The sequence below is a fragment of the Dermacentor andersoni genome, chromosome 8 (genome assembly GCF_023375885.2).
Source record: "Dermacentor andersoni chromosome 8, qqDerAnde1_hic_scaffold, whole genome shotgun sequence".
Classification (NCBI taxonomy): Eukaryota; Metazoa; Arthropoda; class Arachnida; order Ixodida; family Ixodidae; genus Dermacentor; species Dermacentor andersoni.
Window position 1 is genome coordinate 147,871,915 of NC_092821.1, and position 18,524 is coordinate 147,890,438.

The 18,524-nt window shown below is 48.2% G+C and overlaps 1 protein-coding gene across 8 annotated transcripts in view; it reads right to left on the bottom strand.

The window, feature by feature from the left end:
• Positions 1-985: 985 nt before the first annotated feature.
• The window catches only part of LOC126528975 (uncharacterized), a 45,612-nt gene continuing 28,073 nt past the window's right edge, over positions 986-18,524 (bottom strand). For 6 of the 8 annotated variants that reach the window (XM_050176572.3, XM_050176576.3, XM_050176573.3 and 3 more), the window contains exons 2-5: positions 6,740-6,915; positions 4,324-4,431; positions 3,013-3,148; positions 986-1,368 (exon numbers count right to left, since the gene is read on the bottom strand). In XM_050176572.3, the coding sequence (XP_050032529.2) occupies positions 1,331-1,368; positions 3,013-3,148; positions 4,324-4,431; positions 6,740-6,915 (458 nt within the window). In that variant the 3' untranslated portion in view covers positions 986-1,330. Of the gene's footprint in view, positions 1,369-3,012; positions 3,149-4,323; positions 4,432-6,739; positions 6,916-14,577; positions 15,126-16,583; positions 16,963-18,524 lie in introns of those variants that run through there. The other 2 variants (XM_072290036.1, XM_050176577.3) reach the window with 2 other exon arrangements.

An 18,524-nucleotide genomic window follows, 5' to 3' on the forward strand; every position in this document is an offset into this window, starting at 1 on the left:
GTATAGCGATGATCAGTTATAGCGATCACAGTTTTCATTCTTCTTGATATCGTTGTAAGTGGACTGCACTGTAGTTCAAGGCTATGTTACATTGGTCTATCGGATCAAGTGATACCACAGCTTTGCTGGCCAACCCCCTTCACAGCATAGATTCAAGCCAGCACATTTTTTTCAGGGCCCAACTGTGCACCAAGGATACAACCATGAAGCTTCACTTCAGTCAGTGTCTTGCGGATAGAGATTAGGGGAGGCCAGTGGAGGAGCCTTTCTTCTGGTGTGTTGATAGACCTAGCAGCTTTCACTGTGCAAGGCAGGCAGTTGGTGAGAGCCTGTGGCGGGGAGAAGGCCTCAACTCTTGAACTGTTGTAAACATGTAACTCTTGCAACATTTAAAACAATCACACTGCTCTCCGCTTCACATCACACCTCTACTTCTCTCTTCAAGGCGTTCTCATCAAGCATGAAAGAGGCATACGATGGCGTGGGTCAGCTATGATTTCAGGAGATGCCCGACCAGACCTCTTATAGTATGCTATGGCCATCAGTATTCAAGTGCTTTGCAATACAAACTCACATTGTCAAAGGTACATTGCCCTCATTGTGGATAGTTTTGCGCACACTGAATGAAGAAAAGGACACAAAGACCAGTGGAGATTGACAACTCCTTTTGTCAGTCTGCGCTGGTCTTTGTGTCCTTTTCTTGTTTCGTTCAATGTACGCAAAACTTACCACAATGAAGTCAAACCAACTAGCCCGCCTTTAAGTCTTATTGCAGTATATTGCCCCTTTGCCTCTTCTATTATGGAGAGACATGTTTGTCAGCACACAAAATGTTTTGTTTGCAGACTTCATCGCAATCTCAAGTCACTTGCAAGTACTGCAGATGCTTGGATTATAGAAGCCCAAGTTACCTATGATACACGAACACAGGGAAGGCATGACAATGTGACTAGACGCGATTACTTGTGGACATAAGACAACAGTGTTTGATGCCTACTGCTGGTATTCTTGATTTATTTCCTGCTCAGGAAATGGTAACACCAGTTATAGACTCGACATCACCCTCAGCAGGTTCTGAGGAATTCAGAACGGTGATACCCAGATGGCACGTAAAAAGCACCGTAACACTCCAGCCATCGACAAGGTGCACTCAGATAGCTCGAGGACGGCTGGACAGCGGCTGACATTGATGGGTTGCAAGATGTCGTGTGCAAGCTCAAAGTGGTCCTTCAGCGAGTGCAGAGCAAACGCACACCTCAACCATAGTGCACTTGGTAAATGTACAGTTTTGTAAGCCATGGCAAGTCCTTAGTGCTTGAACTTGTAGGCTTCAGGTTTCACACAAGTCGACACCGATGGGCTGAATTCCTGAAATTAAGAGTACACAAAGATTTTTCAGAAAAAATACCGAGCAGATACGATTAGTGGCCGAATTTTCATGACAGTGACTGGGCCGCAAAAAATGTTCGAATGATTGGACAGTACAAAAAATGAATTTGGACAAATCAATTCCATTATGTTTTACATCGCACAGCGGAATATTCATTAACACAATTCTACTTTATGCTGCACTTCTTAAAGGTAATGTTTACTTGAAACTCCCTTAGTGTCGAAGCCACAGATGTGTGTCGCAATGACCCATCACGCAGCCCAACCCTGTATCACACATTTTCACCAAGCGCAGATATTGTGCACATGTCGTTCCCTACATGATGCTAAGGCTGCGTTGCACAAATTAAATTTTCAGTTTATATGCCTACACGAAGGTTTATGCCATTCTATCCAATAAACACAAACACTGTAGGTTCTTCACTGTAGTTGACAGCTTATAGCCTGTGGACCCGTACTCTGCTTCAAGCACAAGGGCTAAAGTGACAGCCATGCAAGTGATCTAGACTATGTCCGGAATAGTTGTCAGTATGAAAATATCAACAGCAAGTGTCTTGAATAGGGCTAACCAGTCTAACTTTGTCAGAAGCTGGTACACAAGGTTGTGGCTTTGTACCCAATCAATAAAACTCGCTTCACAGCAACCATATTCATTCTAGCCACTGTAGTGTGACATCTAAAAAGCCAAGAAATTTCCTCTCAAAAGAAAGCGAGGGCACCAAGTTAGTCTGAATAGTGCAACTTTGTCCAGAGCCACTATTTTTGCGACATCACATATGCAGATCTGTCTTGAAAGCTAAGTGAAAGCTACACCAGTGGCTTCTGAAATTTCAGTTACCATTATACATTGGTTCTCCAGCGAAGGTGGCGGTGCCATGTAGAAGTCCGAATATAATCAAGCAGGTCAAAAAAGAATTTGACACTCGGTAAAGCTGGTAGCAACTCTATGTCAACCACGCCGCTTTACAAGTGACTTCAGTTAATTATCCCTTCAACAATCAACGATTATGTATGCATAGTACATAAAGAACAACAAGCTCAACTCAATTTATACCAAACAGAACAGATCTTGCTGGCACCTAAATTACAGTGATTCCGTACAACAAGTGACAAATATCCCAATGGCAACCAGCCCTAGTTGCCATGTAAAATGGAAAAAGCAGCCACAGTGTTGCGATAGGAAGGTAATTCAAATTATCTCGCGCGGTGTTCATTAACGCTGGCACATCGCATTTGAAGGAGAGACACTTATATAAAATATTACAGTATCACAACTATATAATTACAATTGCATTACAATTACAAAATATTACAAATTCGTAAAGGTTGAGTTAAGATTTTACAGTATAAGAGATGGCATTAAGCTTTCTGGCCCTAGGGATCCATACCAGCCTTTACAAAGGGTAGAACAACACTATTTTCAAGCCAAAGCCTAGCCATGCGATACAATGAATAGCATGGAAGCACTGCCGCTCAATGCCCACAGTCTAATCATAGATGACGGACAACCTGATATACCAGTGTAGCGATACCGGTTTCAACAATAGTATATTGGATATAACAATAAACAGCCAATGCATCATAAACTATCAAACATGTGGTTATATAAACACGAACACTTACCACAATGATGCTGCCACCATGGGTCAGCCTGCACTTCGACGCTGCAAGTTGAAACTTGTGGCTTTGTGCACCGGACTAGGGTGATGTGATGCTCAGTCTGGCAAGACTGTTCTGCATGCTGGAGCAGGGCCTCGCACTGAAATTTCAAAAGTTGGGAGACTTGTCAGTTGTAAACATCATGTAACTGATAACACTGCCACGCATATGTGTTCCACTTTTGGCTGACAGCGACTTTCAATGGTTCATCACCATTACGAAGCTATCGCTCTGGGCGAGTCACACCATAGCAGTCGAAGTTTCATAATCGATACCACCCATTCCATAACGAAAGAGACATGCCTAATCAGATTGTGCACGCAATACGAATAGTGTACTGCATTCAGAAATTCACACGAGCACCGGCAATTACTCTGAAATGTACTATGACAACCGTGGACAGACTTGATCCACAAGAATATGTTCGATGTCTGACAACTGCATACTAACCACTATCGCTGTGATTTGAGTGTTGCTTTTATTTCTGAACATGGACCATTAACTCCCAATATCGGCAGTAAGCAATGACAGTAACACCCACACCAACGTGACAAGGTCACTGCCAAGGATAACAGAATAAATGCATTGATTCATGTGTCACGACATTTATGAAGGAGAAATTATTCAAGTGGAGACATCCTTTAGTCACACCATACATGTCTGTGTACGTGACTTGTTTTTGGCAGTTCCGCCCAATGCTGCTAGCGGGGTTTCTGATGAACTGAACGCATGGAAGTTTTGTATTTACCATTGAATGAAACAAATGGCAGTAGAGTTTCCGGCAAGTGCATATAACCCATATAACCTGCAGGGGAAGCAGCTCATAGCTTAGAGCACTTGGCTAAATCTCTTGGATCATTTCGGCCCCGTTATTAATCAGAAGTCCAGCCATTAAACAACTGTTTATACATATTCTTGAAGCTTTAGAAACTTTCCCACACGCTTCTTGCAAACAAAAGGATTGTACTTGTAGCGCACTAATACCAGCCACATGATTCGACCAAAAAGACAATGATGACACACCGAGCACGCTGACGGAGCGCGAGCAAGGAATCGGCGGTTGCAAGATCGAAGGCCAGCAGCGCTTTGCTCCGTTCCCACCTGACTGAGTGGGCCCTGTTAAAATATAATTTGTGGACGCCAGGCACCACCGTCTGTCTGGTTTTGTATAACACAGAACGAAAAAAAAAAAAGAATGAAACAAGCTTCGGCTGAGCAACTGCACTGAATAAGTTTCTCATCCGTTTCATCCCAGTAGGCACAAGAAAGCCTTACCTCGCCAACACACTTGTCTTGGAGGCCTCGCCACGGTTCTACCCGGCAGGTGGTACTCGCCAGGCTAGCCTCGATAAATGGTGCCTTGTCACATGCCGCCTCAACAGCCTGTCAAAGAAATGGGATTCGATTAAAGCACATGCAAAAACAAAGGGCTTGCACGTCACCAGAATTAACGGTGACGTGCATGCTTGGACTACCCTGCCAGAAAGCAAAGATCTCCCGTCATACCAAGACGCCTCCCCAAGCCTTCCTTCGCCCCGTCTGTCATTTCAACCGTGTTCGCCTAGACATTGTGGGCCCTCTATCCATGTCTCAAGGTCATTGTGGCATACTCACCATGGTCGACCGTTTCACACACTGGCCGGAGGCTGTTCTCATTCATGACGCCACAGCTGAGACTATTTTCTGCGCTTTCATTTCTGCGTGGGTATCTCGCTTGGTTGTCCTGGCACCGTAAAAAAAGACCATGGACACCAATTTGAGCCCTCCCTATTTGCTTGCCTTAATTGCATTCTCGGCGCCAGACACTGCCTCACCACTGCGTATCACCTGTGTGCCAACAGCATGGTGGAACGCCTTCACCAACAACTGAAGGCCACCCTGCCTCAATTACGCCACATGGGTTGACACCTTGCCCCTTGTGCTCCAGGGTTTAAGGGCCATCCTCCAGGCAAACCTACAGTGCTCAGCAGCAAAGCTGGTCTATGGTAGTTCTCTGCGTCTCCACAGAGACTTCTTCACATCAACACAGCTACCATCCCAGCCAAAAGAATTTCTACAATGCCTCCTGGACTGTGTTAAAGACCTCTGGCCCACTCTGCCCAGTCCTTCCCACCACAATACAATCTTCGTGCACCCCAACCTGGCCACTTCAACACAAGTTCTTGTGCGCCGCGACGCTGTCCGATCACCGCTAACCCCTGCCTACGATGGACCATTCCACATCCTCCGCCGCACACCGAAAACTCCACCCTACTACAGAACGACCGTAAATAGACAGTCAGCTGATGCCGCCTTAAGCCGGCTTACGTAGAGACCGCGATGAAAAGCCTCGCATTGCCACCTGACCTCGTGCTAGAGTGCCATAGCCGGCCCTCAGTCTGGTTTTGACTTTCAGTCTAGCTGGGGGGCCCTGTAGCACCTGGGAGGCGCCTAGTACCCGGATAGCGCACACCCGCATGAGAAGAAAGTAAAGACGGTGCCTGGTCGTGGCACGCGAAACTATGGCTCGCGCTTCTTTTCCGTAGTCGATTCAGGTCAGCTGTCTTTCTCCTTTGCTCCTGATGCATAAGCCTATAATAGGAAGGTAAGCTATAAGAACATCCACTATTTCATGTCTAGCATACTTGGAAAGCACCCATTCGGACACCTGGAATATATGCCTGATTTGAAACATTGTGAAAAACAATGAAAGAAGAGAACCCACCACATGAAGACAAGCTGACACCGAGGATCAAAACCCAGCCATGCAACTTTAAACTCATTTTACTAAAACACTTTATACTTACTGTTGAAACTTGCAGCACAAGTCCAATCAGAAGTGCTTGAAGATGTCTGACACATTTTAGATATAATTTTAATCAGAGTTTTTGATTTTGGTGCACTGTCTTCGTGGGTGTAATTGTGCACTTAGCACCTAGCTTAAGCTTGTTCCTTAAGGCCTCGTAAATTCTTATACCAATAACCTCCCTGAAAGTAATTTTTCATTGCAATTTCTTTTGTATGCAAACAATTACTTTCATTTTCCTCTTTACAATTTAGTTGGTTTTCAACATAACAATTGACGAACAACATTAATGGTTTAGGATATTAAAAATAATTCAGCCATGCCATAAATTACCAACCACTGCGTAGGTTTAGTGGCACACTCAAGACAGTTCCTCAATTTATTTATGCGTCAGAAATTACATGATGGAATGAATAAATCCTGATGGTGGAACACCAACTGCTACAGAGAAATTCAATTTGCCTAGAACACAATGTAATTGCACCACAAATAACAAGATCATTTGTACTGTAGTTTATCAACAAATACTTGCCAAATCATAGAAAAATATGTATGCAACCAATGATAACAATGGTGGTTAAATGACTAATGCACCAGGTTTTCCTCTCGTAATCTTAGTTTGAAGCTCCATTGTTTTAGCCCTTAGTGCAGCTCGCTCCCACTTGCAAGCTGCTACCTCCTTTAAGGGTCCGCAGACTGATGCTTTAATAGCATCTCACACTAAAAGGACGCCAAAGGAAAATATTTATATTAAGCAGAGTTCGATCAACAGCTTATTCAGTTTCCTCTCATATCCCTTTACCACAGCCAGTCTATGCAAGGTGGGAACGATGGGAATAGCACCGCCGCACACTCCGCAAAAGGTGGCATGACATCGTTTGAATGCAGAAGCAAGGATCGGCGTACCTGTTTGAAGTCGATGTCCGGAAACACAGCGCTGAAGTCGGCAGTTGCCACCCTAAGAGTTCCAGCTGCCGATGTGGAATGATGCGGACACGTGACAAGCGGCCATCTCCTTTCTGTCCTGTGTACTCGAGCTCTCCGTGCCTTGACTCCATCAGCTGCCGGCAAGGCCTCTCCCACTGTCAGATAAGAAAGGAGTATGTTTTTTATTTGTATACACATTTCACACCCATGCAGGAGGAGCACAAGTTGCATACAGAAACAAAAAGATGCATAAATGTAACACCTACAGGACAACAGGTTTGAAAGATGAGACAACTTGACAAGAAGGAATAATGCCCCCTCAAGTATAAACCCTCCAGTTACAGCGTATACATTTGTGTGTGCGACTGGTTCTTGCCACTCCCACCCAGAGGTGGCAAGAAAACTGGGCCAGAACTTGGCACAGCCAACTCTCTAAGTATGTGATAGCATACTTAGAACGTGAAGATTGTGACAATCTTGAGAGCTGCACGAGCATGCGTCACGGGTGAACTTGCACAATCTCATTTATCAGTGACATATATCTCATATATACCTCATATATATATACCTCATATCTCTTAGCAACTTGCGATTTTGTGCACTTTGTGATGCGCTCGTATACATTAAATGTATCTCGGGCGGGTGAAGTGCACCTATAATGCTACTAATAAGTTTCTCATCAATGCTGGGCATATGTGAATTGGTTATCTTGCTCTCTGAAGCTGTTGCCGAGATGGATTGCGAACTAGGCCAGCTACAAATTCTTCTAGCCGAGGACGGCATCAAGATATTGAGGAGTCCAGATCGGAGAAAGTGGACAGGACATTCGCACAGCATTCGTTACGAATCTCAAGCACAATGTATGCAATCTCGCAACACTTACAGCAGAGTTCCAAAATCTAAAGGAGGGAGAGACGAGATGGTGTCAACAGAAAGCGGTGGCTTCAGGTTCAAATCCCAGACAACAAGGCCACCTAATACTGCACACTTGAACCTTAATGTAATGTGCACAGATATCATGAATTATCGAACATTATGGGGAGTAAAATTAATTTGATTTTCATCAACAGCAGTGCATAACGAATGTCAGATATACATATAACGAATGTATTCTCTTGTTGGATGCGACTTGACTATAACGAGGTTTGGAAGTTATGGGAGTCCTGGAAAACACGGATGTAGCATGCACTAAACTGTGGTGTTTCCTACAAAAATTAGTAGAGGGAACTATGGCGGCTGTGGTCATTCACCTAAACCAAAGCAATGATGGGTAGTACCTGTGTTTGTCAAGCTCTTGTGTCTGTTAAGTGCACTTTCTTTTTCTGAATTTCCAAGAAATCTTATTGTTCCAAACATGTATAGGCAATGAGTTTCAGCACACATGAGTAATCCTTATGAATTGTTACAATTTCAATGCAATATTAACTATTATAATTTCAGCAGCCCCTTCCATCTACCTCGGCTGCACCATCCTGCAGGATATCAGTAACTGCACCTTCCAGCGACTCCCTTGGAGTAACTAAACCGATCTCCCATGCTTCCCACGCTATGGAAACTATGCTATGCCACGCTATCTAGGCCATGCCATTATATGTACGGCTAATGCTCAAAACATGTCTTTGCTGCCATATACACACAGCATAATAGTCACTTTTGTGATGGAAAAATATGCGCTAATGCGTAGCTCAAGCTTTCACAGTGCGTGCGTTTTCCCTCAGTTTTATACATCACATGCAACGCTGTGGAGGATAGAGATACTTTTAGCAGTTGCTGCGTTTGCACTTAGAAATAGTACAATATTTCCAGACAGGTTTTTTTTTAAAAGGCTTCAGTTTCAAGTGAAAAATCAGAGGGCACCTAAGCACTTCTTACGAGTTGCGAATGCAAAAGCATTTATGTCTGATTGAGTAATGTTTGATGCAGGGTATGCGATCGAATATAATCACAGACCACCATCGAAACTGATCTACCTAAATTTAAAGTACTTAAACACAGACAGATAGCGCCAGACCTTTCTTCTGACACGGCTTCTGTGAGACATCATAGTGTAATGATCACCGTTTTATTGTATTGTTTTGTCAGGTAATGCTCCAGATGTTTTCTCTTTTTCTGTGGTTCTTCTTTTGGCGTTAGAATTTAATGCTCCTCGTGAGTATTTTTTTTTTCTTTATTGTTATTTTGACATTACAATTTAACTCTGTGGCAGTTAACTCTGTGGCATCTAACTGCCACAGTTCTCTGTGGCAGTTAGATTTTTCTATGGGAGTGCTGTTCAACTCCCCCCTCTGTAATACCATCCTGTTGATGGCCTTTAGAGCTAAGTCAAGAAAATAAATACTGATTAGTACTCCAGAGTGTACAATATAGTAGCTGCTAAAATGCAAGTATATTTGACAGGATCCCTACATTATGTATATGTAGGTCCACTCGTTTGCTGCATTCGACAGCTCGCTATCACAACATGGCTTCAATTGTCAGTCGGTTGAGCCGGCTTTAGAATGCTTCATTTAGCTGCATGATTCTTTCCTGTGTTGATTATGTACAGGTATGCAAACGCCACTTCAAACCTGAATATCTGCGAATAATGTTGACGTGCGTGGACGCTGATGGACAGACCACTGAAGCGCCAATTTGACATGGTTGACGTCTTACGCTGTGTCAACTGTTATAGCTGTCCCAACTGTCCAGCATATGTGTATGATATGCAGAGTTGTATGTGGGCATGAACGCTTTTTCTTTTAATGAAAAATAAGTGCTTTTCAGTGAATCTGAAATAACAAATGAACATGAACGAAGCCTGTACATAGTATGCATACATGCTTATCTTTTGCTCTAAAGATAAAATTTTATTAAGTGACTTTGCAGTTGTGCGAGTGTGTGCAATAAGTGAAGTGAGCAACTACAAAACCCATGCATTTATAATAGCGAACATTTTAGTTTTGCCATCAATCAACCCTGTTGTAACTTTTTTCGGCAACAGTGCATGAGGCCAAACCTAGCGCTGTTTCAGAATAAAATCTCTTCTTGCTTTTTGTATTTTGCCATTTAAAGTTCCTCAACGATTTCACTAGCTACTATCAGAACAGTAGGTGGCATTGCTCAATACAATTCAGCCACAGTGCACGAAAACGTGCAGCTCCACCCGCAGCAGCTAGCTACGTCGGGCCAGGTGCGTGACGTCATGCAGGTAGTACGGAGGCCTGCAAGAGTCTAGGTGGTTTTGGCTTGCGACATCGTGTCGCAGCCAGTAAGAATTTAGGTCACGTTCCACTGCTGCAGATGCAGGCCTTTTTGCTCAATGGGCCATATGATGCTGCTTTCGCAACAAAAAAGATTTAACCCTTAGAAACAAACAAACTGTGTACTCAAACGGCTTCTAAGATGTTTTAGATCAGCCTGCTTTTTGTTGTTATTAATTTGCACACCGTTGCGGCAGCCTCATGCACATGCTCACACAAGTAAACACCACTGGTGCGCAGCGAAGCATACACGGAATGTGCAGAGTGCTGAATTTTGGTGACCGAACTTTTTGCAAAGCTTCCACAGAGTTGCACTTCCTGTATAGTTTTACCGACTAGCGTGGCTGTGACTACAGCATACTATTGTACCGTAACATACTACCACCTTTAAGCATGACCTTCTTGCACAGTCACCATATACCTGCATAAACTAGACTCTCGCACTCTATGACTGTGCGCCAATAATCAATCGCATTTCCAGTCACTCCTTGTTCATCTCGCGTATCCGTTCGCAAAGTGCAGCCGAATGCACTGATCGCTGCTGGAAGTCTCAGCCTCACGACGAGCCTTTGCCGCGTCAGTCAGAATCTCCCTCGGGCAAGCCATTTCAGGTGTTTCGGCCAGTGCATCGCCAAACAGCACCTTCCAACATGAATGCACCACTGGTTGTAGGCGTTCTGTGGCATCACGGGCAAGGTACCATTGAGACTCGTGCAAAAGCCGCACTTTTTACTTTTTACAAAGCTGTATACTTCTACTACTCAATGCATCTGTCGTGTCCGTCGTCCCATTCCCGGAGGTAAAGCAGGCTTCAAGCACTCTGCTCCCAATAATAATAAAGATAATACTAAATGAAATGAGTTGATCAAAATGCATTGTTTCAAATTAATGGGTAAACTGGAATCGCTTGTGAACAGCACATGGACTCTCAAGCAGGAGGCACTGCCATATATGCAAAGGACAAAACATGCAAACCATCACTGACCCTTGACTTGCAAGAGGACAATGCCACCGACTGTGAAGATGTCTGCACCATACTAACAAAAGACAGAGTTATGTTATCCACTGTGTATCTCCAGGAACACCCAAGTGAGTTTCCGAGAAGTTCATGACCACGCACTTTGCATGGGTTGGCTGTGATGACATTACACCTGTGATCATAGCTGGAGGCTTCAATGTGGACATTCCAAAGCAAGACAACAAATGGTTCACTCAATTTGTGCTCGAAGAGTTTGATGTTCCACCCCAATCCAAGTCACCCAACTACTCAACAACAGTCATGTATATTCCAGTGATCACAAAGCTATCGTCACTATCACTACCAGATAATGAAAATAAATACATGTATCCTTGTCTAACCCTGTGTGATGTGCTATAGCTTCGCTGGTCTTCCACCTTCACAGAGTGGAAAGGCTCTATATATATATATATATATAGGTGCGGCTTTTACACTGAACCTGGTTATTTGGTCTTGTTTTTTGACCGTGACTATGGTATCCGCTGTAATCCTCCGTGCTCGCCGACCACCACAAGCAGGAGCACTACCCTTATTATAACGAATTCACTCATTCATTCATGCATGCAGGGCATTTGGCACACTCGTCTTCGCTATCAATGCCACTGCTTGCACGCTTATTCACCACGGCACATCCGTCATCCATGGCGTTGGAGATCCCAATTATTTCTGAGCTCTCGGAAGCCTCCGACGACACGGTAGTCGAACTTAGCGTCACCTATTGCTCCCGCTCCTCCTCTGCCTTCTGGATTGGATTGCCGCAGCTCGCTACATGCTTGCGGGCACTTTTCCGAGTGCAGATTGGTGTGCGCATGTTTTCTGCACTGGGCTTTTATACAATCGATTGTCGCTGCTTTCCTTTCCTCTGGATTGATTCGGCGTGGCTTGGTGCAGGCGCACAGGCTTGGTGTGCGCCTGCTTTCTGCACTGGGCTTTGAACACATCGCTCACTGCTCGCACTTATATATAACGACAAAGTGGGCATCGCTGAGTGCGGAAGTGCTGTGCCGCGGGTGTACCGTGTATGTAAGCGCACAGCAATGCCAAATGTTGAACCGGGGACCACCATCCACAGTGATGAATGGGCCGCATACAACTACATCACAAACTTAGCAGATGCTAATGGAGTGAGCTTCAATCTGCAATGGGAAGCAGTAAACCACAGCGTGAACTTCGTGGACCCGATCACGGGCGTTCACAAGCAAAAAATATAATGTTATTGGCAGAAAGTGAAGCGCCACCTCATCTCCGCCGGCTACAGCGTAACTGCACCCCTGCTGGAGTCGCACCTCGCATGGCTGTGGCAGGTATCAATTAATGGCCACACGCTCTGCAAAGACTCATTTCTGCCTTTGTTAGAAACCCTTGCTCGGAGCTACCCTGTATGAAGACTTTCCTGCGCTTGTTAGAAGCCATTGCCCGGCGCTACCCAGTGTAAAGGTACATCACAAAGTGATGGAAAATAAAGCGCAGTTTTCTGACCCTTTGCTTTTGTATGAATGTTTCCCGGCATTGCTGCGCGCTTACATACATGGTACGCCCACGACACAGCACTTCTGCACTAAGTGACGCTCGCTGCGTCTTTATATATAAGTGCAAGCAGCGAGCGATGTGTTGAAAGCCCAGTGCAAAAAAATTGAATGACACTTTGTAAATTCCAAAGTGTGTTCGGCGAAAGCCTGTGCCCATTCGACAGACTCGGTGCTGAGTGCTGTCGAGGATCGTTGGCACTAGACGTACTGGGTATGTTGCTGTAGTCGGTGCTGGGACCCGGTTGTGAGGACAGCCACTGCTGCAGCTTTCGTTCCGCTTCCCTGGCCTTGGTGCCCGGTGAGGCGGCCACTCGCTGCTGCCGCTTCCTTCACCTTGGTCCCCGGTGACGCCGCCAGTCGCCGCTGCCGTCTAAGCTCGACTTCCCTGGCCTTGGTGCCCGGTGATGCTGCCACTCGCTGCTGCCGCTTTCTTTCCGCTTCCCTGGCCTTGATGCTCGGTGACGCTGCCAGTCGCTGCTGCCGCTTTCTTTCCGCTTCCCTGGCCTTGGTGTCCGGTGACGCGGCCAGTCGCTGTTGTCGCTTCCGTTCCGCTTCCCTGGCCTTGGCGCCCGGTGACATGTTAGCCCGCCGCATGCGCATTCGCTCATTCTTCTTCTGGCGTTTGATATCGGGGGAATCCACATTCTTGGGGCACTTTTCCGAACCGCTTGCAGTGGAATCATCACCGGGCCGCTTGGGAGCCATCCGACTAACTCGACTGCTGCAACGAGACGTCTGACGAAGGAGCGTTGCCGACGCGCGCGCGCCTCTGTGTCATCACGTCATTGCTGAGAGGGGAGAAGACAGCTGTGGCGGCGCAACTGTTGCTATGCGCCGCTGCGGCATCACGTGATTGCTGAGAGTGTGAGGGGGAGAGGCCACAGCTGGCACTGTTCCAGGGCACGGACGGACGGACGCCGCCAGCAGGAGCCATTAAAGGCTTCCGCCTTAAAAGCAGGCGCACACCAAGCCGCGCCGAATCAATGCAGAGGAAAGGAAAGCAGCGACAAGCGATCGTATAAAAAAGCCCAGAGCAGAAACCAGGCGCGCACCAATCTGCGCTCGGAAAAGCGCGCGCAAGCACGTGGCGAGCCACGCCAGTCCAATCCAGAATGCAGGGGTGGAGTAAAAAACAGAAGACACTTCCTTGAGACTGTGAAACGGTAGAAGCCTGACACCATTGCCAATGGCGATTTGTTGCGTCTGAAACACCACGGAGGCACATAACTCGTACTTGCTCGGCTTGCCGCGGCAAGACGGCGGTCACGGCGTTTCCGAGCTTCATTTGCTTTGGTACCCGGAGATGCAGCGCGTCGCTTCAAACGCATTGCCTCTCTTGCTTTGGCCCGTCGCGTCCCTGGACTCTGTGGTGCCGGACGCGCCTCGCTGCCCTGTTGCATGCGACGTATACGCGCAGCCTCTCTTGAGCGCCGCTTGCGTTCAGCGGCTGCCGCACGTCGCGTGTTGGGAGACACTGGTTTGCCAAGACGAGGCATTCTTCTCACACGATACCGCAAAGTAAGCTGCCGCCGCCACACCACACCCAAACAGACGGTCGCCGCGCGGGCCTCGCGACAGTGACGTCGGGCCACACAGGGCCCAATCGGACGGCCACCTCAAGTACCTGACGTGAGTGACGTCAGGGCGCACCGTCGAACACACGGCCGTCACGTAAGCCAATGTAATGAGTCATCCCGCGCGGTGGTGAACCACCCCGACACCCGCGCTTGATGACAGTGACGTCACGCCCACGAGCCAATCAGGAGGCGCACACCTGCGCCTAGCGACAGTGACGTCACGACACAGAGGAGACCAACCAGGAGGCTAGAAAGCTGTGACAATTTCTGCTAACGGCAGATGATCTTGACAATGAGCCATCAAAGGCTTCCGCCTTAATAGGTGACGCTAAGTTCAGGACTACCGACGACACCGCGCACTGCGCGCAATAGATTCGCGAACTAAACAAACCCGTGCCTCCACTCGCCTCGGGACGTTTACGAAGCGATCAAATCTTCACCACTTCGTACTCACGCGGTAGCACTTGGCAAGTCCGCCGGCGGAGGCGCAGCTCGTTTCGCTTCATAAATCGCTGAAGCCACCCCCTGCTAGCCTTGAATTCCGGCGGATCGATGCCTAGGAGGCGGGCGATCGCGAACGCCTTCACGCGGATCATCTCGGTCGACAGAGCGGAGCCGCTCTTCCTCGTCGCGACGACGTACTGCGCCAGCTCTCGCTCGAGTTCCGGGAACTTGCACGCCTTCCCGCGGAACGCCTCCCGCGACTTGTTCGTCGCCGCAAGCACCGCTTTCTGCTTCAGCCACCGGCGCACGCACTTGTCGTCGACGCCGAAGTTGCGGCCTGCAACCCGCTTGCCGTGCTCCTCGGCGTACGCGACAACCTTGAGTTTAAACGCGGCGTCGTACGCCGTCAAACGGACGCTCTCCATTGCGGACTCTCCCTCCCGGCAGCGGACAGACGCGCCGCGGGCGCAGGCAAGCCGAGCCGACTGCGAAAACCGACCGCACAAAGAAAAAGATGCGGCGCCGGCGACCCGCGCGTTGCCGCCATTGCCACGACGCCAGAGGTCAACGCGCAACTCCCGCCATCTAGTGGGAAGGGCGCCAAAAATCCGCTATAATGCGCGCGCTCGCGGCATTGGCGCACCGAACCCGATTGCTTCTCGATCGGAACCACATAGGAGTGGAAACACCGCTGATTGCGGCGACCAGAAAAGGTCACAAGCCCGCGGAGCCAGCATCATGCTGGCGGCCTGGAAAGAAATTACCGCCGTTTCGGTTGCCAGGGCAACCGGTCGACCGTGTTGCTCCCGTTCGGCCGCGCGCGCCCGACTGCTCTCGCCCGAAGAGCAACTGCTGCTACGCCTCACCCGCTGTGTCAACATCGCTGACGTTCCCCGCCGTTGATGTTCCCGGCTTGTCGCGTACACTCATTTTTGGTGCTTCGGTAGCATTACCTGACGTTTCGCGGGGAGTCCGCTTCCGGTGAGCCCGCTTCCTTTTCGGAGATGTCAGAGTTGTCGAAGACGGAGGAAAGATGCAGGGAACAGCCTCTGCACGCAGTCCACGTTTCTTCGGGTGGTCAAGGATTACCTCGCCACAAAGCTCACCGTAGTACTTATCACGTCTCATCATTTTGCTCGTGAAATGCTTCTCGCAGACGAAATCTCTCGATGTGAGCTGACGGCCGCCCCTAGGAATTGCCGCAGCCCATACTTGCAGACGCTCAGGATCATTCGGTGCCTTGAAGATGCTCACCTTCTCCTCGCAACACTTGTAACCGCTTTTGCAATTTTGAATAAAACACCTGCGTCCCATCTTAGCTGTATAGCAAATTCCGAAGGAAGTCGCACTGCGCGTGGCAGCGCTGTTAGTACTGCGGCCCTCGAACAGACACCGACAAGAACTGTTGCTGTTTGACTTAAGGGCGCACAAATACAACGTTACGGCGTGCCCGCTGAAGCAAACGCCCGCGCCCTCTGCTTTGAGCGGGCGCCGCCGGAGCCGCCCGCCCGGGCGCTGCATTTTTTCATTTTTTTTTTTCGCTGCGGCTTCTACGACGCGCCGCATGGCGCCGCCACTGCATACGGCCCCGTCGCATACAACAATCGTGACCTCATCTGGTCGCCCGCGCTCGCTCGCGCTGACGGGAGTTTCACCTCCTAAATGACCTTCCTCCGTGACCGGAACTTACTGACGCGTCTTGACACTTTAAAAGGGCACAAAAACGAGAAACGAAGAGCGTGGACAGGACGAAGCGCTTATCCATTCTGTTACTAACGCGATGTCGCAGAGAACAGTGTCGGCGTCCCGCGTCTGGTCTCGGACGTCGCTTCGGCGAAAATATTTCGCCGGACCACGCATACCCAGGCCTTCCATGTGACGCAAGGAATTGACTTAATTGAATTTCTCAAGCTAAAATACGTGGAAAAAATCGTAAACTACGACTTACACACAACCTACATACACGATAGCTCTCGGATTGCAATTTGAACACACGAGAAAACATAATTCCGTTACGCAATATGTTGTCTCGGCGGGCTTGACGCTGGAAGTTTTCCAGCAGTCGCAGGCCGGGGTCCCTTTCTCGGCGACGTCGAGCGTTCAGGCGCCGACTCTCGCGTTCCCTGGTCTGGAACTCTGGATCCTCGACTCGGCGCCGCCTCTTCGCAGCCGCAGCCTCGGCGCGGCGTTCCGGATCAGCTCGCCGGCGACGCATCGCTTCTCGCTTGGCAGTACGGCGCTTTTCCTTGTAAGCCGCTTCTTCTTCGGGCGTCCGGACTTTTTTCGGTCTCCCCATGGCTGCAGCACGTACGCACGGAGTAGAGGTGGCGAGAGGTGTGTCGCCGCGCCGGCTGTTCCGAGCGTTTTCGCTCGCCTCTGAGGTCACGACTCCGCCCTGCGCGCGTGGGGTGCGAGGAGGTTGCGTGCCTTCGTGCTCTCGCACCTGGTTGCTAGGCAACGCGAGGCGGCGCGCAGCTGGATTGAGTTTCCTGGTAACGCCCCACGGCGGAACTAAAAGCACGGGTAGCCACAACACAACAAATGGCCACAGAGGGCGGAAAAATGGACCGCGCGCCCCTGCTAATAAAACAAGCAGAGTGAAGCCACTTGAAGGATGCCTGCGTAAGTTCAATATTCCCCACCAGAGGCGCCGTAATAAGCGCAATTTTGTCTTCCAACCTTTCTCCCACATTAATTGAAGCATTTTTATTACATAAGAGTACTAAATTATCATTGCTAATTAGATATTACACCATTTATTAGTAACTTGTTTTTTGCCATTACAAACGGAAATAACGCTCAGAATCATTGATTTTCCATGTGACCTTTGGCCTGGATTTAACATATTTACCGGCGTGTTCGTGTGCACGGTAGGCACGGATTCATTCGTTCGTACACTTACGCTGGTTGCGTATTTTGTGTTAAAACCAATTTGCTGTGCTTCGATACCTTGTGCTATTTAACTCGGGGTGAAGAGACGTGTTGCGAGTGGAGATGCAAGTACGAAAGCAAGGTCGCAAGGTTTCCATCATGTGCCATGCGGTACACGCCTGCATCGAAACGGGACATGGATTCTGCTGGGACTGACGACAGCAATAACGGTGTCGTTTAACATCACTGCTTGAATCGTTATGTAATATTCATCCCGTTACCTTCCAGTCGGAGAGAAGTTAAACTACATCCTGCATTACATATGGGCAGTCAGGACCCTCCGTTGCTGTTTCCTAAATAAACATTTAGTTGCGAGGCCGTCGCTATACACACACAATCACGAAAGAGCAATATCGGAACGCATGTCACATTTTTCATCTTATTGTAGCCGTGGCCATAGGTGATTGAGTAGCCTTATCAATATATATATATATATACACGAGGTCAGTTAGAAAAGTATCTGACCTCTTTTTTTTTTTTTTTTTTGAACATCTGATGCATATGAAACAAGCACGCTTGCATCAGCCAACCTTGAACCTTCGTGCAAACGCATGAATTTTTTCCTCCCTGCCGATAGCGTCAGCCGCTGGGACGCAGCGTTTGAGTGAGGTAGTGCGCAATGCTCTCGTCGGATTTTATTGCAAGAAAAATGGCAGAGCGACTGGAGCAGCGCTACTGCATTAAATTTTGCTGGAAACTGGCCGACAGCCAAGTGGAAACCATTCAGAAGATTAACGGCTTTCGGTGACGATGCCGTGAGCAGCACACTGATTAAGAAGTGGTACAACCTATTTAATGACGGCCGCACATCAGTGGAGAGCGAGCCGTGCTCCGGTCGGGCATCAACCTGCCGAAATGACCAGGTCATTGCCGAAGTGAATACTGTGGCAATGCGGGGCCATCGTGTAACTACCCGAGAAATTGCGGAAGAGGTGGGCATCAGCACTTTTTCTGCATATTCCATTATGACCGAAGATTTGGCCATGAAGAGAGTTGCGACGAAATTTGTGCCAAAGTTGCTCACTG